At 60.4% G+C, this 27,114-nt stretch overlaps 1 protein-coding gene and 1 long non-coding RNA gene across 2 annotated transcripts in view; one reads left to right on the forward strand and one right to left on the reverse strand.

Moving 5' to 3' along the window:
- Positions 1–27,114, forward strand: part of TRABD2B (TraB domain containing 2B) — a 201,323-nt gene that overhangs the window by 171,613 nt on the left and 2,596 nt on the right. Inside the window, exons 4-6 of the mRNA XM_051856487.3 lie at positions 4,995–5,169; positions 19,834–19,924; positions 22,969–23,238. Coding sequence (XP_051712447.2) covers positions 4,995–5,169; positions 19,834–19,924; positions 22,969–23,238 — 536 coding nt within the window. The remainder of the gene's footprint in view (positions 1–4,994; positions 5,170–19,833; positions 19,925–22,968; positions 23,239–27,114) is intronic.
- On the reverse strand, positions 7,951–15,090 carry LOC138850429 (uncharacterized). The gene is made up of 2 exons (XR_011390171.2): positions 14,942–15,090; positions 7,951–9,841 (listed from the first exon to the last, which is right to left on the reverse strand). It is a non-coding gene; the product is annotated as an uncharacterized LOC138850429 (long non-coding RNA).

Raw genomic sequence — 27,114 nt, forward strand, 5'->3', positions numbered from 1 at the left:
GCTGTCCACCCAACCCGGGCCATAGTCCTCGCAGGCAAGGGTGTGCTGCCCAGGTGAGTGACTGTCCCACGAGCGAGTGCAGCTGTGTCATGCGAGCACAAAGGAGGAAGGCACAGGGCCAGCGTCGTGGCACAGGGAGTTAGGCTGCCCCTTGGGACACCACGCCCCATATCAGAGTGCCTGTTCAAGTCCCAGCTGCTCCGCTTCTGATCCAGCTCCCTGCTAATGCACCTGCGAGGCAGCAGATGATAACTCAAGTACTTGAGTTTTGCCATACTTGTGGGAGACCCGTGGAGTTCCTGGTTCCTGGCTTTGAGGAGTGAATTAGCAAATGAAATGAAAGATCTCTCTCCCCATCTGCCTCCCTCCCTCTTTCTGTCTCTGTTTCTCCCTCACCTGCCTTTTAAATACAGATGTTTTACAAAGAAAGAAAGAGCAGAGCCATGCCTCAGGTGACGCAGGCTTCAAAGGGAGCTCTGACTCAGTGGAGGTGGCGGCAGGTGGAGGAGGGAAGAGCCCTCACACCGGGAGGCTGAAAGGAATCTCACCAGTCATCCACTTCGTGGCACTTGCCCTGTGTGGTCTCCTGCGACGGAGGCCAAGGGAGCTGTGTGGCAGAGGGGCCCTGGCCATCACTCTGGATGGCCTGGCCATGAAGTGGCCAGGCTGAGGGGCAGAGGTGTGCAGGTCAGGGCCCTGACCAGGCTGTGGCTGCTTCTCAGCCGAGAGAGGGAGACATGAGGAGACCTCAGGAGGTGGCAGACTCCGATTTTTTGTGAGTCTCTGTCCAGGGCACTGGTTTGTCCTTGGCAGGCAGGAGCTGTGTTGGGGGTCACCAGGCAGTGCCCACATACGAAGTGGGACAGAGGGTGAGTGGCTTGGCCCACCCAGTCTAGAACCTAACCCAGGCTACACGCAAGGGGGACACGGGCATAACCCGGCCCACTGAGCAGGGCCTGGGCAACCCCCAGACCCAGGGAGACCTAGGGTAGCTAGGGTGAGCCCACAAGGGGTGGGGAGGCCTCAAACCCTGCGGAGGCTATGGAGCTGTAGTCAGGGAATGCTTCCCGGAGAAGGTGACAGGGGAAGCAGTTTGAGGGTGGAGGTCCCCAGGTGCAGAGGCAGGGAGGGACGGCAGGTGCAGCAGGCTGTGTGAGCAAGGGAAGGGGACGTGGGAGTCCCTGAAGGAGCCATCTACAGGGCAGGGGGCAGGTCCCGCGGGGATGCGTGCTGAGGGCCGGCAGCCTTGGGGAATCAGAGCAGGACGCTGTCCGGTGGAACAACACCCCAGGCTGCGGTATAGAAGATGATGAGGTGCTCCTGGAGGCCGGGGGCAGATGCGGGGCCCAGGTTGAACACAGTGGGGCACAGGCTGTGTCCCCAGTACAGAGTCCCCACCTTCAGAAATGGTTATGGGGGCCGGCGTTGTGGTGCAGCGGGTTAAGCTTCCTCTTGCAACACTGGCATCCCATGTGGGCACTGTTTCAAATTCCAGCTGCTCCACTTCCAGTCCAGCTCCCTGCTAATGCATCTGGGAAACCAGCTGAAAATAGCCCAAGTCCTTGGGCCCCTGCACCCACATGGGAGACCTGGAAGAAGCTCCTGGCTCCTGGCTTCAGCCTGGCCCAGCCCCGGCCATTGCGGCCATTTGAGGAGTGAAGCAGCAGATGGAAGCTCAACTGCTCTCTCCTTTCTCTCTGTCTCTCCCTCTCTCTGTAACTCTGCCTTTCAAATAAATAAATGAATCTTAAAAAAAGAGCAAGAGAGAAAGAAAGAAGTGGCTATGGCCCTGGCCTCTGCAGGCCCCAGGTCACCAACGCTGTGGATGCCCTGGCACGGGCAGGGACATCCAAGGGCTCCCCTGGGAAGCCTTCCTGAGCCCCCAGCCCACCTTCAGTGGAGAGTAGCCACATAGATAGATGTGCTGTCCAACCCCAGAGCCTTTGAGAGTGAATGTTCAAATGCAAGTCAGCCTCCAAATATTGAACAGGCGAGAATGAGCCATCTCCTGCAGCCACGACCCCGGCCTGGCTGCACAAGCCCAGACACGGGGTCTCCCCTCTGGTGCCTGCTCCTGCTCCCACCTCGCTCACTGCCGCCCCCCACAGTGCTCCTGTGTGCATGTCTGGCCCCCTTGCTGGCCTGTCAGCCTCACCGAGGACCACAGACCCAACTGGAGGCAGTCCTGTGGCCCCAAAGCCAGACACACGTCAGTTCCCAGAGCGGCTGCTGGATGCATGGGGGAAAGGGAAGGGGCTTCTTGAGGTCAAGGGCATCGGCAGACCTGACGCAGCTGGTGCTGCCAGTCAAAGGAGCCTACCCCAAGTCCTCCCCCTCGGCTGCACCCCAGCCCTGCCCAGATCTCTCACTCCAGGCCCCTGGAGACCTTGGAAGTGCTCTTGAAAATGTGATTGTGCATCCTGCACTTAAACTTGTCACTGGAGATTTAAGGCCCCCTGACGTTCCTAATGACATCATTAATTTGCTTCCACCCCAGCCCTGGCCCAAACCCAGGCCCCCAGCCCTGGCCCGGAGCCAAGGCCCATCAGCAGGAGACACACAGAGAAGGCCTGGCAGCCTGGGGAACCTGCGCGTCTGGCCCAACGCCTGCACGGCTTTGAAATTGAACTTTGTGGCTCTTGTCCTTGTTAATGTTCTTCAGCCCCCCTGAGGAATGAATGGGAATTCATCTCAGCACAAGTGCACATCTGTGGCCAGGAAGTGGGGGGCCGGGGCAGGGGGGAGTGTCCACAGTCCCCAGGGACCCTTGGCAGAGGGGGCGGGGAGCAGGATGCTGTCTTCCCTTGATGCCTGGTCTCTACCCCTTGCCCCAGGCCTCCCTTTGCTGACAGTAAAGGGAAAGGAGGTGAAGCCAGCTCCAGTCCCCAGGCGAGGTGTGTCCCAGCCGCTGCCCATGCACTGTGCTAAGTACTTTCCTAAATGCATCTGTTTAGTCCCTACAACAAGGTAGAGTACCCCCACTTTGCCAGTTTGGAAACTGAGTCTCCAGGAGGCCAAGTAACTTTCTAGTAAACAGCGAAAGAGGGATTCCAACCCAAGTCATCCTGCTGTCTGACTTGAGCTCTGTGCAGGCCCTGATTGATGGGGCGCTGTCAAGGCTGCTGTGTACAGCTACACAGGTTGTGCACTGCATAAGTTTAGCGATACCACTTGTGTCAGTGCCTTGCTTATCCCAGAACAGCAAACAGGGTCTTTCTGAAAGAAGAGTTCCATGCCGCACTTAATTTTTTTCTTTTTTATAAAGATTTATTTATGTATTTGCAAGGCAGAGTTACAGAGAGGCAGAGAGAGAGAGAGAGAGAGAGAAGAGATCTTCCATCCACTGGCTCACTCCCCAAATGGCTGCAATGGCCAGAGCTGCCCCGATCTGAAGCCAGGATCCAGGAGCATCTTCCAGGTCTCCCACGTGGATGCAGGGGCTCAAGCACTTGGGCCATCTTCCACTGCTTTCCCAGGTGCATTAGCAGGGAGCTGGATCAAAATTGAAGCAGCTGGGACACAAACTGGCACCCATATGTGATGCCAGTGTCGCAGGCGGCAGCTTTACCCGCTACACCACAACACCGGTGCCTCCTCTGTCACTCTGGGTCGGGGAGGAGAGTGGGTTCCCTGGCTCTTGGCCAGTAGAGTGCAGAGGCCAAAGTCTCAGGCTCCTCAGAGTCCCTTGGGGTTCGGCCTCCATTGAACCACTCTGTTTTCCCTGGAGTAAGAGTTAATGGCTTGGCAGTGACTCTAGAAGCCAGGTGACAGGATGGGTGACCCTGCAGGGGACTAAGATCTGCACATCAGTCTGCTCATACCAGGCCTCCATGGACTTTGTCCGCCACCATGACCTGGATGACACTGATGGGTGTGGGGAGAGAGGGTTCCGACTGCCTGCCTGTTTCCTCGGTGGCCCGCACACGCTGGCGGGGATGGTGCTGGAGCACCTGGACCTGCTACGGAGGTGGGGAGAGCACGGGAGGGGGAGCAGCTGTCAGCACCACGTCGCGTTCAAGCTCAAGCCACCTCTACCGGGCACCTTCCTCACCCAGGCTTTGAGTTCCAAGAATCTCCAAGGCTCTGTCCTTGAATCCAGGGGCTCTCTGCCTAGGTCAAGAGCACGTGGCGTTGACTGCATGGCTTCATGATGACGGTGGGGTGACCGCCCCAGAGGTGAGGGAGTGGGACAGTTCCAAGCCAGGTTGCTGAGTGAGCCATCCTTGTCGGAGGAAGCTGTGGTCCTGGGATGGAGGAATCTGGGTTGTGTCCTAGGCAGTAGTGGAGCCAGGGACTGGGAGATATAGTGGCTGTGGATGGTGGCTCAGGCATTGGGAAAACCAAAGGTGATGACTGCCCCCTCGCATCTCTCTAGGGTGGGACAGGTCCAGCGCAGCCACAACAGCACCCACCATCTCATTTAATCCCCTCAGCACTGTCAGTCCCACCTAATTCATGAGAAAACCGGGGCTCAGAAAACTTGAGTAACTTTCCCAGCACCACCCAGTGTCAGACAGGGACGGAAATCCAGGCCGGCCTGACCCCATAGCCCGTGGCCTTCCTGCTACAGTGGACCCCTGGGGTGCCCCTCCATCCCACACAGCTGGGCCTGGGAGCCCTGGGCTGCCTGCTGAAGGGAAGCAGTTAAGGACATGAGCCCCATCCCAGGCTCCCTGGGCCTTGGTGTCTGGGAGCTGAGTGAGCAAGGCTGAGCCACAGGGCAGGCTGCTCAGTGCCCGCGCGAGGCTCTGCCCCAGCTCACTTTCCACGTGGTCCCTGAGCGCCTCCAGGCCTGCTTGCTTCACTTGTGAGCCTGGAGTAGCGGTGCTCACCGCCAAGGTTCCTGCAGTTGACAGACACCTAGCCCACTGGGGGTTGGAGGGTTGGGGGGAGCCTGTGAAAGTCACACGCCGGGCCCCACCAGGCTGTGCGTAGCTCCCTGCACCTGCTGGCCCCGCCCAGCGCTGAAGGCGGCCTCTGTCTTGCCCTTGCAGCTGCCCAACTTCATCAACACCACGCTGCCCCCGCACGAGCAGGTGACCGCCCAGGAGATCGACAGCTACTTCCGCCAGGAGCTCATCTACAAGAGGAACGAGCGCATGGGGAAGCGGGTCATGGCGCTTCTGCGGGAGAACGAAGACAAGATCTGCTTCTTTGCCTTCGGAGCAGGTTTGGACCCGAGTGGGCAAGAGAATGGGCAGAGTCTGGGAAGGTTTGCTAGACCCGAATCCTGAGCTCTTCTTCAGCGAGGGGCACGTGGAGGCCCACAGAGGGCAGGAAAAGCCACACCCTGCTCCATGGCAGAGCCGGGACCCAGGGCCGACCTCCCACTCCTGGTCAAAGGTGGGAGTCTAAAACGTGGTGGTCTCAACCTCTGCATCCAAGGCGCAGCATAGGCTGGATTTCAACCCTTCCCAAGGCCAGGTGGCCATGCCGGGAGCCCAGACAATGGCAGCTCACATGGTTCAGCCCAGCCTCCTGTCCACCCACAGGAGCCAGGGCTAAACCAGGAGGGCTCATGGCTGCAGAGCCCAGCCCAACCCCTGCACTTCTCAAAGGCTCCATCCCCTCTCCTATCAGTGGGCAGTGATTACAACCACTATTTGATGGATGGAAAAGACCCCCCTTGTAGAATAGTTTAAAGGTTATTTAAATAACTGGCTAAGTGGAAAGAACTCAAAAGGGCAGCCACCGTATGGTGAGTATTAGAATAATGAATACAGGCATTAGCATCACGATGTGGAACCTTGAACTTGACACTTTGTGCTAGTGGATCTACCCTCTTCTTGCCAAAGGAAGTCCCTGTGGTTAGGTGCAGGACCCACTCGGCATTTTTCTCCCTCTTTCCTTTCTTCCCTCTTGTCCTCCCTCACTCTTTCTTCCTTTTGCCGTGTCTGGCTTTGTTGGTGACAGCAGTATCCAGGTTAGGACCAGGATATTGTGTTTGCCTCTCGTAGTAGGCAGTTTTGCTCAGTGGCTGATGGCAACAAACACTGATTTCTTACTCGTGTCATCTGCAGTCCGGGTTGCCAGCTGTCACCTCCTCTTTTGTGAGAATTTCAGGCGTGCTTGCCATGTCCGCCGCTGCACTCAGTCCTGCAACCTTTGCCCTCCCCGTCCAGGGCCTGTCACCCACAGGCTGCCCTGCAGGGCCCACAGCCAGGCCTCCCTTGTGGGCATTCTGACTCACAATGGGGCATGTCCACTGTTTCAGGTCTACCCCCGGGGCTGGCGCTATGGCACACTGGGTTAAGCCCACATCCCATATGGACGCCGGTTCAAGTCCCAGCTGTCCCACTTCCGATCCAGCCCCCTGTTAATGCACCTTGTAAAGCAGTGGAGGATAACCCAAGCCCTTGGGTCCCTGCACCTGTGTGGGAGACCTGGAAGAAGCTCCTGGCTCCAGGCTTCAGCCCTGGTGCTTGTGACCTTTTGGGAAGTAAACCAGCAGACAGAAAATCTCTCTCTCTCCTCTCTCTCTCTCTCTCTCATCCCTCTCTGTCTTTCCTCTCTCTCTCTGTAACTCTGCCTTTCAAATAAATAAAATCATTTAAAAAATTAAATAAAAGGTCTACCTCCTCCCCAGTTCAGTTACAAATACTTCTCTTGAACTTGAGTAAGAGTAAAGGGTGCATCCGTCTGGGCCCCTCTTCCTCTTCTGTGGCCCTCAGTGCAGTGAAGACAGGTGCGAGGGGCCCGGGGGGGACGCAGTCCTCTGGTACAGCTTCTTTAAGGCCACAGCAGCTGGACAAGAAGCATTTTGTGCTCCTGTTGGAGCCTGTCGTTGCCAGTTGTGGCCGCTGGCAAGGCCCTTCCCATCTTGCAGCCATGGTTTCCTCATCGGAGCAAGAGGAGGCAGCCCTGGCTTGGAGGTTGCTCACACACAGGCTTCCGGGAAGGGTGGGATTCCTGCAGGGTGGCCTAGAAGAGCTTCCTGGGGGGAGCCTACTGGTACTGGACCTTGGCTGACCGGGTGGAGAAGGCAAGACCACTCCAGCCCCTCCCCCACCCGCTATCCAGCTGCCTCCCGCAGCCTCCCTCGTGAGTCCTGCACTGGGATAGTCCCCAGCTGACTTTCACGGGGGGAATCCAGCCAACCCCCAGGTTGCTCCCCAGTCCTTGAGGGACCCAATGTTCCACATGGCCCACCTCGGTGATTGTACCCCTGCCCCAGCATCCAGGACCAGGGTTACCTAGGGCCTGGGGGGGTCAACACCTGCTCACCCCTGTGGACCAGGAAGTGGGAGAGTCTAAAGACAAAAATCCCAGGCTGCTAGCAGCCCTGGTCGCCAACCTCCTTTTCCAGAAACCCCAAGTTCATGGAGACGTAAATGTCCCTGCAGGCACCAAGCCAGCACGCAGCCATCATGCCCGGCTCCAGTGTTTCCCAAAATTCAGTCGTCGCTGCCTGGCCAGTGTACGCAGGCCACCAGGAAGACCTCACCCGTCCACTCTGTCCATCTCCACTGCTGTGTCCAGGTCCAAGCATCCATGAGCCCCAGGCCCCGGCCCTCTCCCCACCCCAGACTGCTCTGTCCACACCCTGCCTCGGGCTGCAGAGGGGCAGGATTCACTTAATCATTGTTGTGTCCTTGGGAGCATGTAACAGGTGTGAGCAGGGGGAGCAGAGCTGTCATTTTCCGGGACCGTAACGAGATCCCTGAGGCTGGTGTTTATAAAGAAAAGGCGCTTACTTGGCCCGTGGACTGTGCAGACTGCAAGTCCCTGTGAGGGCGCCCCAGCTCTAACAGCTCATGATGGATGGCATGCATCATGGCGGTGCATGCGCAGGGGTGAGAGCAACCAGGGGGCCTAAGGACCTCCCCGCACTGGGCCCCACCGCTTAGCAGAGCCACACTGGGGACCAAACTCCCAGTACCTGAACTTCCCAGGGACACACACAAGCCATATTCGTGCCGTAGCAGTACATGAACAAGCCGGTGAATGAGAGAAGGACAGAAGTGATACCCTGTCCTGGGCCTGCTCCCAGGCCTGTGAGCAGATTCACACAGGACAGCAGAAAAGTCAGGGCACAGCAGGGCCCCTTCTGGCTCAGCCGCACTGCAGCCGATGGCCCACACTATGCAGCCACTGTCCTCTCAAACGGAGAACCTCGAAGCTGAACAGAGCCTTGGAGCTCAGGCCTGCCCACCGACGAGGGCACTGGCATGGGAAAAACTCAGGAACAGTCAGGGGCTCTCAAGGCTGGATCCTAGCCTGAGAGCTGGGCCCCAAGGGCTCTGTGTCCATGTGTGGGGCGGGGAGGCACAGAGCAGGCCTGGCACAGAGTCAGCGTGTTGGTACGGCATGCAGCCCCATGAAGTCTATAGGGAGAGAAGTCCCCTCCCGCCTGCCGAAAGTCTTTGGCATGTAACTCCCATGTCTGATGACAGGCGGCAGGATTTAAGTGCAGGCCGGGGCCAGTGCTCTGTCTGTGCACTGCACCTGCAGGGACACCCTCCCATCTCCTCCTGCTGAGTCCGGGTTCCTCCTGCAGGCCATTCTGGGACCTCCCCAGATTGCCAGGCAGTGGGGACTTCGGGTCTCAGCTGGATGCTTGTCATCCATACCCTTCTGGGTCCTCAGAGAATGCAGAGGACCTGATGTGGCAGGGGGTGGGGGGAGGAGGAGGAGAGAGGAAGGCTCCACACCACCAGGAAACCGCCTGGCCTCGCCCCTCCCCTCCCCAGGGCGCTGGTCCACTGTGCCAAGGTCTCTGCGAACCAGACCTTAGGAAGTGTCCCAGGAAGCAGAAACGTGCTTGGGAGATGCCCCAGCCACCCCCAGTCCACCCTTCCCACGTGTCCGAGCCAGGCCCCACTGGGCTGTCGTTCTAGTACGGGCTCAGTTCAGAGTCCAGCGGGAAGCCCCCGGGGGCCTGGAGCTCAGGGAGGGCGGGCCAAGCGAAGGTGAGCGACTGAGTCTCTGCCAGCCTGGCCCTCCAGTGCTCCTTAAGACCCCACCCAGTCCACGCTGGCTCCAGAATCCCACCCAAGGGTTCCGCAGGACAGGCAGGGATTTGCAGTCTGGCAGCAGTCTGACCACGCCCCTCTTCTGCTCCAAAGGCGCTTCTGTGTGAAGGGCAGGAGCTCTGGAGTCTGGCAGCCGGGGTGCAAGGGGAGGCTCCAGCGCCAAGCGCCAAGGGACGGCAGGGAAGATCTCCCAGGGCCTCAGTCTCCCATCTGTGAAATGGGGATAGTGCACCTGCCTCCATGGATTGGTCCAGACGTATTAGAGCCCAGGGCTAAGCTGTTTGCCGTGTAGAGGGCGCTGATAACCAAAGACCCACTCTCCCACTGTGTGGCAGCCACGGCTCCAGGCTGTCTTACCACGTCACCTCTGACCCTCGCGGTAACTCCACCAAAGGAGTTTTTGTTACAGACGAACGCTGAGACGCACAGGGGACGAATGGCTTCCCCAAGGCCTTGTGGGCACACTTTCGCCTCCGAGTCCGGCCGTGGTCCCCCACATAGGGCACCCTTGTAGATCCTCAGGAGCGCCGGCAGCTTTGTGGGAAGGGCAGTGCGTCTGTCCTTCCTCAGACACGCCCCCTCCAGGGACACCTCAGCAGATGCGGTGAGCAGGCCTGGGCGACATCTGGGGGCCCACACTGAAGCCTGCCTCTCCAGTAGGCGGCTGTGGTCCCTGTGCAAGCCCAGGCCTTCCATAATACACCGGGCTTGTGCTGCCGAGGCTGCGCCAGCCCAGGGGGCCGTGCATTTGGCCAGGCTGAGCCTGAACAGCCCCTCGCCCCATGATCTTCTAGTCCAGGAGGCTGCAGGTGCCAGCAGGTTTCCTCTGGTCTGAAAGTGTCTCCTTTCTGCTGCGTGTGAAGGGAAAACTGTTTAAAACAAAAAATGGGTCTCAAAATCCTTACCTGGAGAAATGAAGTCAGTGACCGTGCTGTTGCCCGGCCCTACCTACCCACCTGTTTTTAGAACTGGAAGATAACCAAGCATGCTTCATACAGTGGGAAGGAGAGTCTAGGGTGGCTGAGGCCGAGGGTGCAGAGAGAGGGGGAAGAATTGCTAACCCCAGCCTCCAAGAAGGCCAGGGCCTGGGGCCAGTGCCCAGGTTGTCCTTGGTTGGAGGAGGGCACCGCCTCACCTATAGCCAAAGGGGAGGAGGTGCGGCAGGCAGGCAGTCGTCTAATGGGGAGAAGTAAGGAACCTGCAGCTGATGGCTCCAAATTCCACACTGATGCAGACGGTGAGGTCTCCTGCAGAGAGAGACCTTGGTTTGAGAGGGGAGAGCATTTGACACACATGCCAGGGGCAGCCCCACATCTGACCAGGACAGGAAGTCCCCTAGATTTCATCTCCTGCACCATCTTTGTGGTGTTCTCCAAGCAGAACGGTGCCCACCCTCTGGGAGCAACGCTGCTGTCACTAATAAAACACACACCAACAGGCAGGGGATGGTGGCCTTGTACCTCCCCCTTCTCTCAAGCCTGAGTCTTCACTGCGGGTCTGCTTGCCCCGACTGTGGCCCATAGCACTTCCGCTGAGGCTGCTGGGAGACTGCAGGCTGAGTGTGCTGGCTGTGCGGGCGCCTGGGGTACAGACACAGCGTGTCTGCACTGTCATACACTTCCCTCCCGCTCTGCAAGTCCTGCTGCCGCGGGCATCGGAACCAGCCGATGGGAGATCTCTGTGTCTCTCCCTGTCTGTCACCCTGCCTTTCGAATAAATAAATAAACCAGTCTTTAAAAACTCCTGCTTGCTGTCTGGGCTTCCGCCTCTGGTGGGGTGGGTGGTAGCAGTGCTACAGAGGGGATTTGCAGGTCCCAGAAGGCTCTTATGGGCCAGGATGTTAGAATGCAATGATGTGAGATAGGTGTTAGAACCAGGTGCTCTCTGGACAGTGGGATGTTTGGGTCAAAGCGTTTTGGATTTTAGGAAGTTAGAATTCTGTAGCCCCCTGGGGTAATAGAATGCATGACGACCACTGGTTCTCGGAGTTTGAAATGCATGGGTGCTGGAGATGCCGGATCCCTGGTCTGCCTTGTCTGCCTCATGTCTCCACCCAGCTTCTCTCATTCCTGCATTACTCATTCTCCTGCAGGAGAAGAATCAGGCTAGAGGGTTCCTGGGGGGCTGAACAAGGGAAGATGCTGAGAAAACCCACATCCCAGGACCTAGGAAGGCAGCCGTCATTTCCTTCCAGTGTCTGGGAATGAGACTGCCTTCCACCCACCCACCAGCTCCCCAGCAGGCCGGGGCCCAGGAGGTACTGTGTGGCTGAAGGATTGCACTTGATTGCCTGGGATTTGGCCCATGCATGGCTTCATGGAGCACCTGCCAGGTGTTGGCAATTCTGGGGTGAGTGCGTCCTGAGCTGGCGCGGCTCACATGCCAAGAGACGATCCCTGAGAGGGTGCACGGGAAAAGCAGGAGGCAGGCTGGTGGACACGTCCACACGCACACCCTAGCTGTTCGGTGTTGCTGGACAAAGTCTTCTATCGAGACTTGGGACTGTGGCAGGTTCAGGGGCCCTCGCTGCCAGCCAGCATCCCCCGTCCCTAGCACAGACAGGCAGGTGTGTGGCAGGCTTGTGCCTGGGCCCCGGTGCATAGCAGACATCACCAATCCATCAGGATTTCCTCTTTGCTGAGCTCTGATGCGATTTATCATTGTTTCCTGGCCCAGAAAGAGCCTTCTGGGACCTGCAAATCCCCTCCGTAGCACTGCTACCACCCGCCCCACCAGAGGCAGAAGCCCAGACAGCAAGCAGGAGTTTTTAAAGACTGGTTTATTTATTTATTTGAAAGGCAGGGTGACAGGGAGAGACGCAGAGATCTCCCGTCGGCTGGTTCCGATGCCCGCGGCAGCAGGACTTGCAGAGCGGGAGGGAAGTGTATGACAGTGCAGACACGCTGTGTCTGTACCCCAGGCGCCCGCACAGCCAGCACACTCAGCCTGCAGTCTCCCAGCAGCCTCAGCGGAAGTGCTATGGGCCACAGTCGGGGCAAGCAGACCCGCAGTGAAGACTCGGGCTTGAGAGAAGGGAGAGATATGAGGCCGCCAGCCCCAGTGCCTGTTGGTGTGTGTTTTATTAGTGACAGCAGCGTTGCTCCCAGAGGGTGGGCACCATTCTGCATGGAGAACACCATACAAATCTGCACTTAGGACCCGCTCCGCCCTCGGCTCCTTGTGGAGGGAGGCGGGATGGTGTTTACTGTGCCATTGGGCAGACAGGTAACGGGAGGTACAGGTGGGCGGTCAGAGAGGCTTAGAACCAGAGTGAGCGGTGGTCACGCTGTCTGGGCTCTCCTCCCTCGCGCCAGCCTCCCTTAAACCAGCCAGCTACTGCTGGGGCCTCTTCTGAGAATGCCCTGCCCCTCCCCTGCCCGCCCTCCATGGCCTCCTCCTGGGGCTCCCCCATCCTGCTGGCTTCCCGGTTTGTCAGCTCACTGTCTGGGCTGTCCACCCCCGAGCACTGGGAAGGCGCCCATGACCCACGTGTGGAATGAAGGATTGGATGCAGCGACCCTGAAGTCCCTGAACACAGGAGCCCCTTGCCACCACCGCACTCTGTCGCCCTTGTGGGAGCCAGGGGGCCCAGTGGCATCATCACCTCTACCCTTGGAAAGTGAGGCTGGGGCAACCAGAGAGAAGGTCTGAGAGCCACCAAGAAAACGAGTTCCAGGCCCTGCTGAGTAAACCATGCAGGCAGAGGCCAGAGGAGGGGCTTCCGTGCTGAGAAGGGTGGGGTTTAAGACAGCAGAATGGTTAGGGAGAGAATCAGCCAGCAGAGAAGGGGAGTGGGGGTACGAGTGAGAGTCTAGTGAAAGCCACAGGGTGGGAACGGAACAGCCCGGTAGACCTTCCCTGTGGCCTTCCGAGAGCTGTCCATCCCCCACATTCAGCAGCTCCATGCTTGCCTGATAGAGGTTTGAGTGATTGGTGCGGAAAGGAAGCAGAGTCAGTCAGAGAAGGCTTCCTGGAGGAGGTAAGAAGCAGTTAAACTTCCTGGAGGCTGGTCCCGCTGTGTTCCATTGCCTCTCATCATCCCCAGAGTCCTCGGGACAAGCCCCACCCACCCCCACCCTGCTGCCCCCAGCCCCGCTTCTCCACGCGGTCGCGTCTCAGGAACAGAGACACCCTGAGCTCACGGCTGGTCACAGAGAGCACGCGCCCAGCTGCTCTCTCCTCTCCCAGGGGAGCACCCACGGCCTGTCACGTCCCCAAGTGGAGCAGAAGGCCACAGTGTCACTGAATTGCCCATGGTGCCTCACAGGGCCCGGCCGCCCAATACCCGGCAGCTGGCTCGCCCACCATGGGCTGCGATCCCTGGCCAGGGTCGCTATCCCCATTTTAGAGCGGCCAGCCTACCCTGGCTTGTCCCCAGCTATCTCTCTCTGTGACAGTGGAGAGTTGGGAGGGACACAGTGCCTGTGTCCCAGCTGTGTCTCTAAGGCTGCTCTCCCGGTGAGCAAGCACCCGTGAATCTCAGCTATGGGCTCAGCACACCTGCTGGTACAGGGAAGGCAAGGGAAGGTGTGGGAGGAGAAGAGCGGGGGGCGGGGCAGCCAGACTGCCCGAGTTGGGAGCCCAGCACTTCCCCCTGGGAGTAGCCCTGGGCGGGTCCCCTCTGTCGATGCACCTGCACTTGCGGGGCGCAGGCACCCTGTGAATGGGAGCTCTGCTCTTGCCCCTGTTATTCCAGAACCCCTGGGAACCTGTGGTCCTCCGAGGACCCCCACATGGGACAGGCTTAGGCCAGCCAGGCCCAGAAATCCTGGGAGCTGGGCTTAGCTCCAGGTGACAGTGAGGCTCAGCAGAGGTGGGCCCCTGTCCCTACCCACGTGGCTGGCTAAGAGGACAGGCCTCAGTGTCTGGCACCAGGCTCCCTGGGGCTCTGGGCTGCTGCAGTTCTAGGAATGGAGCCTCTGGAGGTTGGAAAGAGTGGTTACCATGGTGATGGGGACCCTGGGCTGGGCACTGGGACTCCCAGGAGTCACTGCCTGTGTCTGGACGGTCTCAGGAGGAAGGTGGCCACGTCTGACTCTCAGGGCCTAGCACGTGCCTGACCTGTAGCAGGTCCCAGGCACAGGACAGTCAACCCCCCTCCCTCACCTGCTTATGCCTCCCGTGCTGGACAGGACTCCCTGGGGGTAGGGAGTGGGGGGCTTCCTGGCTGCTAAGTCAAGTGTTAATTAAAGTACAACTTGGTCCAAAGGAAATGAAAGGCTCCAACCCTGGAGGTTTTAGACAAGAGAGTTGGCTGAGATAGCTGGGAGACCGGCTCATGCCCTGGGGAGGCCCTGGAGGGGACTTTAGCCTGGACAAGTGTCAGGCAGGCGTCAGAGGCCCCAGAGCAGATCCTCCACGCCCCAGGGAGCCCCCACCTCGGCATCCGCCCCAGGGAGCCCCCACCTCGGCATCCGCCTCCACGGGGTACCCTTGACCCAGACAGCCTGTGACATGCCAGGGCTTGGGCCACCTCTGCCCCTCTCTGCCACACTGGGCAACTCTGTGGCCTTGGCAAGCAGGATTGCTGTGAGCAAATGAACCGGCACCTGGCCCCTCCTGTGTGAGGGAGGGATGGCCAGCTGAGCTGCCCTTCTCGGGACTTCCGTCCCCCTGCGCAATGCTGGCTGCAGGCAAAAGCTGGCCAGCTGGAGCCCAGGGCCGGCTCAGCCCTGCATCCCCGGGGCTAGCAGCCTGCAGAGAAGGGCAGCCCCTGCGGCTCACGGGCCTGTCAGGCACTTGTCCACCCTCTGCTTACACTCCCCCATCATGGAGCACTCACTCCCTTACAGCGGGACCGTTGCCCGGAGACACAGCTGAAACCTGGCCCTCGGCCTTGTCCTGCAGCCACCAGGATTCCAGGGCGTGTCCCACCTGCCCCTCGCTGCTGCCCAGCCCCCCTTCACTTCACATCCCTACCACCCGGACCCGCCCCAGGCCCCGCCCCTCTGCAGGCGGGCAGAGCTCACCAGGTTGTCCCAGCAGGATGTGCTTGTTCATCTATGCCTCCACCGTGAGCGCCTCGGGGTGGGGGCTGTGCTCCTCAGCTCCTGGGGTGAGCCTGGGTACAGAGGAGGCATCACCTCAGTCCTTGCTGGGCCTGCCCGCGTCCCGCCACACGCTCCCTAGGAGATTCGGTGTCCCCAAGGGGGCCACTGTCCACCCCTCCTGTCACACTTCCTCGGGAAAACAAACTTCGAGGTGGCCTGACATCCGGCAGGCTGCTCCTGGCAGCTCCGCCCACGTTTGCAAGTTTCCCTTGCATTAATTTCAGACAGAACGTAAATACTGCCAGGGTGCCTCTTCCAGGAGGAGAGAACTGGAACCCAGCGTACTTGCTGGAGAGAAAACACGTGGGCTGGCCGAGGGGAGCCCAATGGCCTGGAGCCTCTGTGGGAACATCTGGCTCTCCCTCCTCCCCGCCCGGCCCCCAGCAAGGCCTCGAAATTGCCCTGTTAATTGCTGCATTGTTCTCGCTGAGGCTCAGGGCTTCTCTCCCAGTCTGGTGGACCTAGGAAGGTATGTGTGTTTCTGACAACTTCCTGCCCTCGCAGCCTCCGGTGGGCGAGCACTGGGCTGTGCGGTGAAAGGAGTCCCCAGCCGGGAGAACCTGGGCAAGTCCCCTCCGGTGTCAGGGTCTCCACATCTGTAAAATGGGGGCCCCTCCAAGGGCTGCTCCAAGTGCGAGACGAGGTTGTGTTTGAGAAGCTCCAGGTACGGGGAGACTCCCTGAGCGGGAGCTTGTGTTCAGGCCATCAAATGATGGCATCAGAGGGGTTGCAGGACCTGGGAGGCCACGTGGCCCAGCCCCACAGGTCGGGGTTGGCGGGGGGGGGGGGGGGTGGAGACTGAGGCACAGAGAAGGAAAGGAAACCCCCGGGGAAGACCCCCAGGTTCTCTGTCCGCCCCACCTCCCGGTGTGTCGAGGGTCAGCTGCGGCTTCAGGCTGTGCCCAGCCCACCTTGCATGGCTCCCAGAGCTCGTGCCCCAGCTCGGGCAGGGACACTTCTCCTGCTTGTACAGAAGTGTCCCTTAAGTGAGACCTAGCTTAGGGCATCAGGAGACACAATCGCCAGCCCAGCCTCCCCATTTCTGCAACCTGCAATTCCCCCTCCAGCTCCACGCTCCTCTTCTTCTTCCTCGCATCTTGCTCTGGACCCCGCAAATCCTGGGAGCCCTCGCAATATGAACCCCTCCTCCAGGAAGCCTCCCCTGATGTCTCTCTTCTCTCTCCTGTCCTCCCCCTATGTCTGCATCTTTGCATCCTTGTCTCAGTGTGTCTCCCCCACACACACACCATTGTCTCTGGGCCCTCTGCCCTCTCCTCTCTGATTTCTGCCCTCTGTCTCCCTCGATCTCAGCTCTCTTCCTCTCCCACGATCCTCTCGGTGTCTTTCTGCCCTCCCTCTGTGCCCCATCCCCACGGGCCTCCCTTCTCCCCTCCTCCGCTGCCCACAGGACCCCAGCAGATGAAATGGAATGTGCCTTCCTGCAGAGCGCTGGCCCGAGAACAGCTGTCGGTTCTGGAAGGGGCAGCTGAGCGGTGGCCAGGAGGCCGGCGGGGCCTGGGCAAGTCCTGCAGGCCGAGCCCCAGTGCTGGCGGCTCCACTGGAAACCTTCCAGGACCTTCTGTGCAGGTCCCAGGCTGGGTGTGGAGCCTTGCTCAGGTGTTCTGACCTCAGAGACAAGCCCCAGGCCTTCTACCAGCCCCTGGGGTCAGCATGCACTGGGCCCCAACTCAGGCGCTGGGCCAGCGGCTGAGCTCCTGGGGTTGGTGCAGTCTGAAGAGCATCACCGAGGACCAGGGCTGGGCTGCACCGGGGAAATCCGTGAGCTCAAGTCTCCCAGGGATAGCATGAGATCATGGAGAGAAGGTGGAGTAACAGGATTTGTCGCTCATTCATTCAACAAACATTCACGGAGACACTGCCATGCTGTGCCAGATGTGGGCTTAGCTCTTAGACAAAGATGAACCAGGCAAGCCCTTGCCCTCGACAAGTTCACAGTCTCCCTCCGGTGGCTTGTTGTCAGCTCCCTGTGACAGCCAGCTGCAGGAAGGAGGGGAGCTGGCCAACACGGAGGGCGACTTCTGTGAGATTTGAGGTGATAGCCAGGGCTCTGGCTAGCAGGGGAGGGGAGAAGAGTGCACAGGAGGCTGGGAGGGCTTGGGTAGCAGGCAGCCCTGGAGAGAAGGGGGATGGGTTTTGCCAGTTCTGAGGCTGGGTAGGTAGAGACGTCCTGTGGGCTGCTGGGCATTTGGGTCAGGCAACGGCAGCAGCCTTGTGCGGCCACTGAAACCAGCTGTGGGCGGGGTTTGTTGTCCCTGTCGTGTGAGCAGAGCGATAGAGGGGTCCAGGATCCCAGGCCCCCACGTGTACTGGGCGTGAGTAAGAGGAACCCCCACCCCCGGACAGGGCGTGTTGAGAGGACCACAGAGAGAGCAGGAATGGGTCATGGGTTCTGGCACAGACAGCATGGGGTCAGCGCCTCCTGGAGGTGTGCAAGGAGGAGGTGGGTGTGGCTTCAAGAAGGCGCAGCCAGGATCTGGAAGAGTGGGCTCTGGTAACTTACTTCTGTGGCCTCAGTGTGTGACTTCCTCTGTCAGGCTCGTGTGGAGAGCAGTCAAGGTCTTGACTGGACTTAAGTGCTTGAGGTTGAGGCCGTCGATGGCCGCGCCAGCAGGACCTAAGAGCCTGCCCAGCCCTGAAGTCTGTGGCTGCTGCTGCTTCTGTCGCCCAAGGCTGGGCTGGTGTCCCTGGAGCTGTAGGAACCCTGGGGCCTGGGGACGCTTGTCTTCCAGCAGGAGTGCAGTCCAGGGCTCCTGCCGCCCTTCGATCCCATCATGCAATGGGGACACGCGAAGGGGTCCCTACTGCCCAGCCCAGGGCCGGCTGCAGCCCCTCTCTCAGGACTGCACTCTGGTAGAAGACACTCGCTCCTCCGCCCCGTCAGGGCTGTGCAGCTGCCCCCAGGAACCAGTCAGGGGGCATTGGGTCCCTTTGACACCCAGGGAAGACTGAGGCTGGTGGCAGGGAAGCCGCTTGCGTGTGGACCCCGAGCTCAGGAGCGGCTGCTGCTGCTGTGTTGTCCACATCCCTTCTGTGGGCAGCCTGAGACTCCGACCCCACTGCCTTCCTAGTCTGTGCACACTCTGTGCTCCGTGCCTTGGGCTCCCATCCTCACCCAGCTGGCCCCTCCCACTCTTCAGCTAGCAACGCCTCCTCCAGGCCGTCCGCCTGCCCCTAGACGGCTTACATGCCTCTTGGGTGCCCCAGGATCTCCCATGCTTGTCTGTATCCCAGCTAGTGCCCAGGCTACAGGAGCCTGCCTCTCCAGACTGGGAGTGCCTGGAACAGGACCCTACCTCTTCCGCACTGTGCGGTGCAGTGGGCACTCAGTATTTGTTCAGTGAATGATGGATAGGCAGGGGAGGGCCGGGGGGAGGGGCGGAAAGGGAATATTCTTTCATCAGGGCCTCTGGAGCAAACCAGAGCCTCCCCGGGGGTCCGAGAGCTTGAGGGGCCTGCTGATAGTGACTGTTCTCCCTTTTACACGGGGAGCTCCTGAGAGCACTAGAGGGCCGTGGGTGCGCCTGGGGCCTCACAGTGAGTCTGGGGGATGCTGGACCAAGTGCAGTCCGGTGATCTCTCCTAGCGACCTCCAGGTGGAACTTCAGGGGCTTGGGGCTGGGGGGGGCATGGTGTGAAGCCGGCCTAGAGGAGCGCAGGCTTGTGGGTGGAGGGCTGCAGCCCCTGTGACTCCAGCCTGGCTCCCCACTGAGTCTCTGCCCCCAGACAGCTCCTCCACTTCCTGTTCTCCTGGACCTCCCAGGCTGTCAGCACGCTGATCTCTGGCTTCCTGTCACCACCCTTCACAGGCAATCAGAGTGAAGGTGCAGGGGTTCCCCCAAGGTTCCAGGGTGCATGGTGAGCAGGAGGGGAGAGGGCTGTCCCTGTGAGTAGCGCCCTGACCACCCACACCCTGCTCACATTGAACAGGTGGGGAGACTGAGGCCTGGGGGGGGCACAGGGGTGTCCCAGGGCATTCAACATCCACAGCACCCGGCCCCCTGGGGATCCTTTCCCGCCCCCTGCTACCCCGCCTCTGAGGCTTTGGGCTACACTGTGCCTCTCTGTATCCATGCCTAGGGCAGAGCTGGCTGCAGAGCAAGTGCACCATAAGTGTCCGCTGAGCGACCCGCCCCTGGAGGGCTCTGTTCTGTGTTCTACCTCCCCAAGGCCTCTGTCAGCGCTGGGCCCTGCAGTCAGCGGGGTTTGGGTGGTCTCCCCCACTGAGATCTTACACCTTGGCAAGTCCTCAGAGGCTCCCTGGGCCTGGGATACCCTGTGTGCTCAAAGGTTGAATAGACAGTGAGCAACACGAACACCTATGAACACCCGAGCTGAGCTAAGGGAGGAAGGCATTTTACAAAGAGGAGCCGTAGACCTTGGAGCTGACCCTTGCATGCCTGCTGGCAGCTGCCCCACTGGACAGTCGGGAGCTGGGATTGGCTAATGCCTGAAGCAGGGGCATACCCAGAAGCACTTGGGAGCCCTTACCACCCCCAGGCGCTGTTGCCTGTAATTGTCACAACACTGGCAGCTGCTAACCGCGATCGCTCCCACTGTCCAGATGAGAAAACAGGCGTGGAGAGGTGCAGCCTGTTAGCAGCAGAGCCAGCATTTGGACCCAGGCAGGGTTAGCTCCAGAACCACACACTACCCACTGAGCCATACTACCTCTCAGGGAGTCTGGGCCCTCGACTTAGGTGTGGGTCGCTGGTACAGAGGCAAGCCCTGGGGATTGCCCGAAGCTGTCTCTGGTGGCTGGTGGCTGAGCCTGCCCCGTCCCTGTGTTTCAGGTCACTTTCTGGGGAACAACACCGTCATCGATGTCCTGCGGCAGGCAGGGCTGGAGGTGGACCACACCCCCGCGGGGCAGGCTATCCTCAGGTAAGCGGTCGTCTCAGGACCAGCGGTGACGGGCTGCCCCCTGCCTTTCTGCCCAGGCCTGCAGGGGAGAGCTCGGAAAAGCAGGCGAAACAGGCCTCGTGGAGACACAACTCACGACCAAGCTGCCAAGGGTGGAGGCCTGGGCTGCAGGGGTGATGGGAGTGAGACACGGTGCACCACTGACCAGTGGTCAGGGTGGGGCCGGGTGTGGCCGTGGGAATTCCAGCAGCCTTGGGATTTGAGAGCAGCTTTGGATTTAGAGACTGGAGAGTGGGTAGGGGTGGGAGGACTCTGTATGACTCGGGGGTCACTGCCTCGGGGACTGGGTGGGTGCCCAGCCCAGACTACAGAGGATGTCTGGTCATTCCTCCGTGTCCAGACCCACACCAGCCCTGCTGCCCCCTCCCCGCCTGCTCCTCACCTCCTGACACTGCAGGTGGCACCTCCGCTGCCACCTCCAGCCGTGCCCTCAGCCTCAACTTGCAGCCAGGGCACACCCCTCTGCCCACCACCAGCCACTCTCCTTTCCCACAGCGGGGTCCTGCCCCACCCACAACCCCCCTAGGGGCACTGCCCAAGGGCAAAGGACCAGCTTCACCCTTCTGTGGGCCCACAGCACCAGCCCCAGCCTGGGCACAGCAGAGGTGTCAGCGGCAGCTGGCCCCTAGGTCCTGGGCAGCCCTGGAGGTCAAGGCTGAGATGCTGAGACTCAGTGCCTGCTCCAGCCTTTACCTGGAGACCTTCTTTACCAACCCACAGGGCAGCCACAGAGTGACCTCTGCCCCGTCCCTGACCTCACGAGACTCCGAGAGTCCCAAAGCAGCCTGAATCCTCGTAGCCAATCCTGACTGCTGGCCGTGGGCTGGGCTGTGAGCGCTGGTCACTCATGCAGTCCTCACCACAACCCAGAGCAGGGGGACCTCACATCCCTATCTGAGCCCAGAGAGGTGGAGTCACTTGCAAAAAGACACCCAGCTCATCTAAGTGGCCGCCTGGCTCTAGGGCTTCCCTGAGATCCTGACCACTCTTTGTTCCTGCTCAGAAATGCCTGAGACCCTGATCTTCCGAGACGAGGCCAGGGCCACCTAGAGAAAGGCAGGACTTTCTGGAGTCACCCGGAGCACTGAGCCACCCGCCAGCTGCCTGGCCCCAAGCTGGCACTGCCCTGGCTGCAGGGCCCTGGTAGAGTTATTGCCGGCCTTGCACTGGGGCTCCAGCCTGGTCTCCTTCCTCTTGTCCCCTGAGTCAAGCCGCCAGGACTGCTCTGCCAGCCTGCACTGTTGGAGCCCAGCCCAAAGCAATTGGTATGGGGGCCAGAGGCAGGCATGCGTTTGAAGGGCGCGGGTTCCAGGGTAACCTCAGTTCCTCTTCTCTCCCCTCAGCCTACCCCACCACTCTGTGTCTGTCCTGGCCAGGGCAGGGGAGGCCGGCAGGGCTGGGAGCTTCCTGTTCACATGGGAGCCCAGGCGCTCCTGCTGCGTGGGCTCTGCTGCCAGGACCCCCACCCAGCCTCAGTCCCCTGCACAGGGCGGAGACGGGGGGACAGCCAGGAGGCCGCCACAGTGAGAGCATCCCCGGCCACAGGTGCTCCTTGGAGCTCTCTCTCTTTGTCGGCCCGTTTTGAATTAGCTCCCCGACAGCTGCAGCATCTCCCAGCAGCCTGGGTCCCGGGAATCTGGGGCTGCCGCGGGGGCCGAGTTGATGGCCTTCTTTCCTCCAGAGAGAAGCCCCTCACCCACCATGCAGTGCGAGAATGGAGGGTCAGATGGGCTGCTTGCTGTCTCGGGCACGGCCTCCCGGGGTGGGCTGCCCACCCGGGCACAGTTTGAGGCCACTCGCGGTCTTCTCCCAAAGCCCGTTGTTCCCAGAAAGAATTCCGTGGGGGCCGTGGATGGGAGGGAATTAAGAGGAGAAAGGCAGACAGGGAAGTGGAGGCACAGCCCTCTGTGCAGAGCCCGAGTGCCACAGACACGGCCGGGTGACGCGGGAGTGTCTGCCTTGCAGCGGGCTGCTGTGCCTGCGGTGAGCCAGGCCCTGTGTGGAGACTTCATCTCATTTGTCCTCGGGACGTCCCCTGAGAGGCAGGCAGCAGTGTTGCCACCGTGGTGCAGCTGACGACTGCTCCAGACGGCCGATAACTTGCCCATGGCCACGCCGCCTGTGAGTGGCAGGGCCGGGATGCGAACCCTGCTGCTCAGCGCTGACTGCTTCACCTGCGCCTGCCTCCGCTGGCAGGTGCACAGTCTAGGCACTGAGGGCAGCGAGGTTGCTGGGCTGAGACCACGGCCAGCGGCGCTCGGCCTGTGAGCTGCTCGGCTGCTCCCCGCTGCCAGGCACTCTCCTATGTGTTTCGCCTGCATCCGCCTACACAGCACTTACACGGCTCCCAGTGAGGCACTGCCTGAGAGACCCCACCCCCGCCCATTTCATATAATGAAAGACTGAGTCACAGCAAACTTAGGTAGCTCCCCTACAGCCCCTTTGGCCAGGATGGTTGAATAAATTAGACCCTAACAAAGATCTACAGTGCCCCAGAGAACAGCCCCAGGCTTTGCCGCCTCGCTTCCTCCTTGTCTGGGCTCCCCTGTTTGGTGTTGGGACCCAGCAGGTGCTGTTAGATTCGTAACTGTTGTAATAAGACAAATGGCTCCTAAACAAATGGCACACCTGCTAGGTGTAATGAAAAGGTGGGCTTCTGGCGAGCCCCCACCCCTGCCCCAAGCAGCACCCCCACCCATGCTTTCCCATCTCCTGAACAGTCCATGCCTTCCAGCAACCCCCGTGTTCCATTCCGACTTGGTCTTCAGGAAGCACGCCCGGAGGGTCGTGTGTGCTGTGATCCTGTCCCCGCTGCAGGGCGGTGCTCCGTAGGGAGTCCCTGACTAAGCCATGGAAGAGGGCGTGGCAGCACCGGGCAGAGGCTCAGGCCGGCCAGCAGGGCACCCTTATCTGGTCTCTGGCTGTGACGACCTCCCCACCGAGTCACCCTCCTCGTCGCTCCCACACATGTGTGCCTCACACGCTGTCCCCTCACCCCTCTGCAGCCCTGCCTCCGGGAGCCCTGCACCCCTTCCAGAGGGGACCTCAGCGAGCCCAGCCCCAGTGACCCCCACCGCAGCCGTCTCCTCGGCGGCCTCCGCGACCCCTACAGCCCCCGCTGAGGAGGAGGACCCGGCCCTGTCCCCACACCTCCTGCTGCCAGACAGCCTCAGCCAGCTGGAAGAGTTCGGACGGCAGAAGAAGTGGCACAAGAGGCACAACAGACACCAGCGGCCACGGCAGTTCAATGACCTCTGGGTCCGCCTCGAGGACAGGTGAGCTGGGGGAGGGGCAGCTGCCTCTGGGAACCACCGGCACCCGCCATGGCCAGGCACTGTTGCCAGGCAAGGCCTGCTCTGAGCTGGTGTGGCCTACAGGGACCCAGCAGAAGCCAAGATCTGCTCTCTGCCATCCCCGAGGGCCTCTGGTCATCTGTGGGGTTCTTAGAGCACACTCTCATCCTGTTTGCTTTCTGTCCTCATGGCAGGGCAAGCCCAGTTGTCCACATTTCAGAGATGAGGAAGCTGGGACAGGTGCTTGGCCTAGCTGTGAAGCCACCCTCTGGGACGGCTGCATCCCACATCAGAGCCCGTGGCTTCGAGTCCCGGCTCTGCTGCTGACCCCAGCTTCCCGCTGACGTGCACCTTGGTAGGCAGTAGGTGATGGCTTACGTGCGTGGGTCCCTGCCACTCAAGGTGAGACCCAGATTTAGTTCCAACCTCTTAACTGCAACCTGGCTCAGCCCTGGCTGTTGTAGGCATTTGGGGCTAAAACCAAGCAGATGAGCTCACTCGCACTCTCTCCCTCTCTCTCTCCCTCTGCATCTCAAATAAATTTTTTTTTAAATAATTTTAAAATGAAGGAGACAGAAGCTTCTATTAGGAAAGGCAGGTACTTTGCTGGCCAGGATCTGCTTTGCACTCAGCTTTCCAAGGACACACCTAGTGGGCTCCATTTGCCATGGACTAGAGGTGACACCAGGAGAGACTGCAATAGGCTGGCTATGCCTAAATGGTGTGAGCTCCCTGTGCCTGGGGGGCCTGTGGGATCAGTGCCCGGCAGGAGGCCGCAGGGGGACCCGACCTGCTAAATGGTGCTTGATGCCCTTGGTCTCAGGAACAAATGCAGAACTCGTGATGAACCTTGTTGAAAGTGGCCGGGTGCAGAAGCCCTCCTGCCTTGCTAAGACCCCTCCATCCTCTTCCTGGATGTCTCTCCCGCCACCTGCACCCCCAACCCCACAGCCTGCCTGTCACCAGGTTGTTTCCTGCAAACTCTACCTGTGCTTTCGATACAGAGCAGATACCGCTGTGCGGCAGGAACTCCCATATCTGGGAACAGTGTGACCTGGGCACCAGGGTGTCCCAAGGAGGGATAGAGTCCTTCCAACTGCAGTAACCCAGTGCTGGACATGGCGCTCCCTGCTGTGGGCCCAGGAGTCTCAGAGTCTCCATGTGGGCCCTTCAGATCCATCAGCAACCTCGGAGAGAATCACCTGGGGTACTTGTCCAAGAAGGAAATCCCCGGGCCCCACCACAGACCCCACGAATCAGAATCTGCAGGGTGGGGGCCAGGGTAGCTGTTCTCGAGGGCGTACCTGAGCAGCTGTGCGAAACGCTGACCCAATCTTGAGTTTCTGGGTGGTGAGCCAAGGTCCCTAGGAGGGGAGTTTGTTCAGGACCCTACGAGCAAGCAAGGGCCCCCATTCGCACTTTCTAATTGGTGTGGAGGTAGCTGAGCAGTTAACAGAGGTTGACACGGCCCCACCCACTGTCCTGAAGGGTGGGCTCTGCACTCTGAGGAAGTCCAGCCCGGGGAGCCCATGGGTGTTGACTTCCAAAAGCCTGACTTGGGTTACCAGGAAATGAACTTCTGCAGCGCCCTGGCTGGCCCTGCCCAAGCAGGAGGCATCGCCATAGATACATTGGCTGTGACGCATTTGGGTCAGGCACCCAGCATGGACCGCCCCCCTTCTAGCTGGGAGCGAGAGCGCCTCCTTGCGGTGGTAGGGCAGGGTGAAGGAATGGCCAAACAGCCCTCGGGACCCCCCTTAGGCTGGCCACTCAGAGCCCTGATCGCCTTGCCCAGGGTCTGCGAGAAACCCTGCCAGCGGCAGGTCCAGCCCGCAGCGCACAGAGGCTGGGCTTGTCAGCTCCGGCCACGGGCCCTGGCCCCTAACCATGTCTGAAAGGTAAATTTCGGCAAATGACTCCAAACAGTTTCCTTTCTGCAACACAAAGCTCTGAAGCACAGAGCCCAGCTTCGGCAGAAAAGAGCAGCTTTTCTTTGGCGAGAGGGGAGCGCCTTCTCCATCCCAGCAGGTAAATTGTGCTTGGCTAACTCTCCCGCGTCTGCTTGGGTAGGAGAGCCAGTTTCCAACCGACGAGCGGCCCGTTGGTTGGAAACCCCTGCCTGCTGCTTACGGAAGCAGGCTCTGATGGCCCCAGAGGCCCGGGATCCCCACGTTGCCAGTCTCCCGAGAGAGCAAGCGAGAAGCGCTGTCTGGGAGCAGGGCCCACTTGTAACCCTTCCAACAGCATCGTCTTCCTTGGGGCATCTTTCGTCCAGTGCTGTCTGCTCCTCGGTCTCCCTGGGGAAGGACAGGCACTTAGCCCAGCGGCCTGGCCTAGCTTCACCACTGCAGGCCCCTGGGGAGTGAACCAGCACATGGGAGCTCCTCACCCCACCCCCGTCTCCTTCCCAGCGCATCTTCTGCTTGTGATCCTGCAACCCGGACTCCCGTGGGGTGTCCTGACCCGAGTCTTGCCCTTGGCCGTTGCCCCTCCTCAATTGGAGACCCTGCAGTGTCCCCCGCCCCCCAGTGGGAAAGGTCCCCCAACCCCAGGCAGAGCCTCCCTCTCCTTCCCCCACCCCTTCTCTCCCGGGGATTGCCTACCTCATCCTCCCGGGGCTGCCACCTGCCACAGGCCATGCCCTGGCCTCCTCCACACCTTTCCCTCTCTGCTCAGGGTGGGGTGCAAGTAGACATTTGTCAAGCTCTTTGTATGCCAGGCATTCACCTCGATGGTGTCCCCAGTCCTGACCAGAATCAGGGGAGGTAGCTGGTTCCATACCCCTGCCAGGCCAGGTGGCTTGCCTGAGACCACATAAGGGTCATGGAGCCCAAATGCCGTCCAGGGCTGTCTAACACAGAGGCCACATTCATCGATGACCATCGTGTAACTGCCCCTTCCTCCCTGCAGCCCACCTGGGTGCCCCTGTGCCTGCACAATCACCCTGACTGCAGGTCCTCACTGGGAGGCCCTGGGGACCAGCGCTGTCTGCACTGCTGGGGCTGCCCCAGGCCTTGTTGGGGGCTTGGGAGTGCTGGGGGAGGGTGCAGGCTGCCAGTGGCTGGCCGGGCCCCCACGTGGAGCAGGCCGGCCTCCTCTCGCCCCTCATTACCCACGATGTAAACACAGCGGAGGAAGTTTAGAGAAGCAGCAGCCCGTGGCAGGAGGATTTATGGGGCCCCATGAAAAGGGCCCAGGCTGGGTTCACGGATGGCTACACAGGGGCAGCGCATCCTTAGGGAACCCTCTCATCTGAGAGCCAGGGCGGGGGACAGCAGGGCAGCAAGGGGCCAGGGGCTAAGCAGGGCAGAGGCCATTCCCGTGCAGCACGGGATTTGACCGGCCCATCTGTCGGTGTCTCCCACTGTGCAGTCAGAGCCTTGAGCGAGCTCTGGGCTCAGGCCGGCTCCTGCTCTCCCAGTCCCCGGCTGGCACTCTCAGGTGTGGGAGGACGTGGCGGGGGTGGGGGTTGAGGAACATAAGAAGGGGGCAGAGGCTGGTCCATCAGTACTGGAAGGACAGGGATTATGGACAGGGTAGGGAAGCGAGGATCTCCTAAGTGCAAGGGACAGAGGTGACATCCGTATGTGATGGATGCAGAGCCTTGGGGAGTGCCAGCAGGCAAGGGCAGGAGCCCAGGACACACGTGTCCCAGCTCATCTCCGCTGAGGTTCGAGCAGCCCCCAGGAGGAGTGGAAACACCGTGTCCCCCAGGGAAGGGCCCTGCCCACCTCCTGCCTGCCGGTCCTTCCTGCTGGAGCTGGCCAGCCCCAGTGCCTCCGAGCACCTCCCCGCCTCCTCCTCAGATGCTCAAGGCTCCTGTGTGAGGCCAGGCCCCCATCTGAATAGAGGCAGAAG

This window comes from Oryctolagus cuniculus, chromosome 7, assembly GCF_051225735.1.
Source record: "Oryctolagus cuniculus isolate XC-2025 breed Fujian yellow rabbit chromosome 7, ASM5122573v1, whole genome shotgun sequence".
Taxonomy (NCBI): Eukaryota; Metazoa; Chordata; class Mammalia; order Lagomorpha; family Leporidae; genus Oryctolagus; species Oryctolagus cuniculus.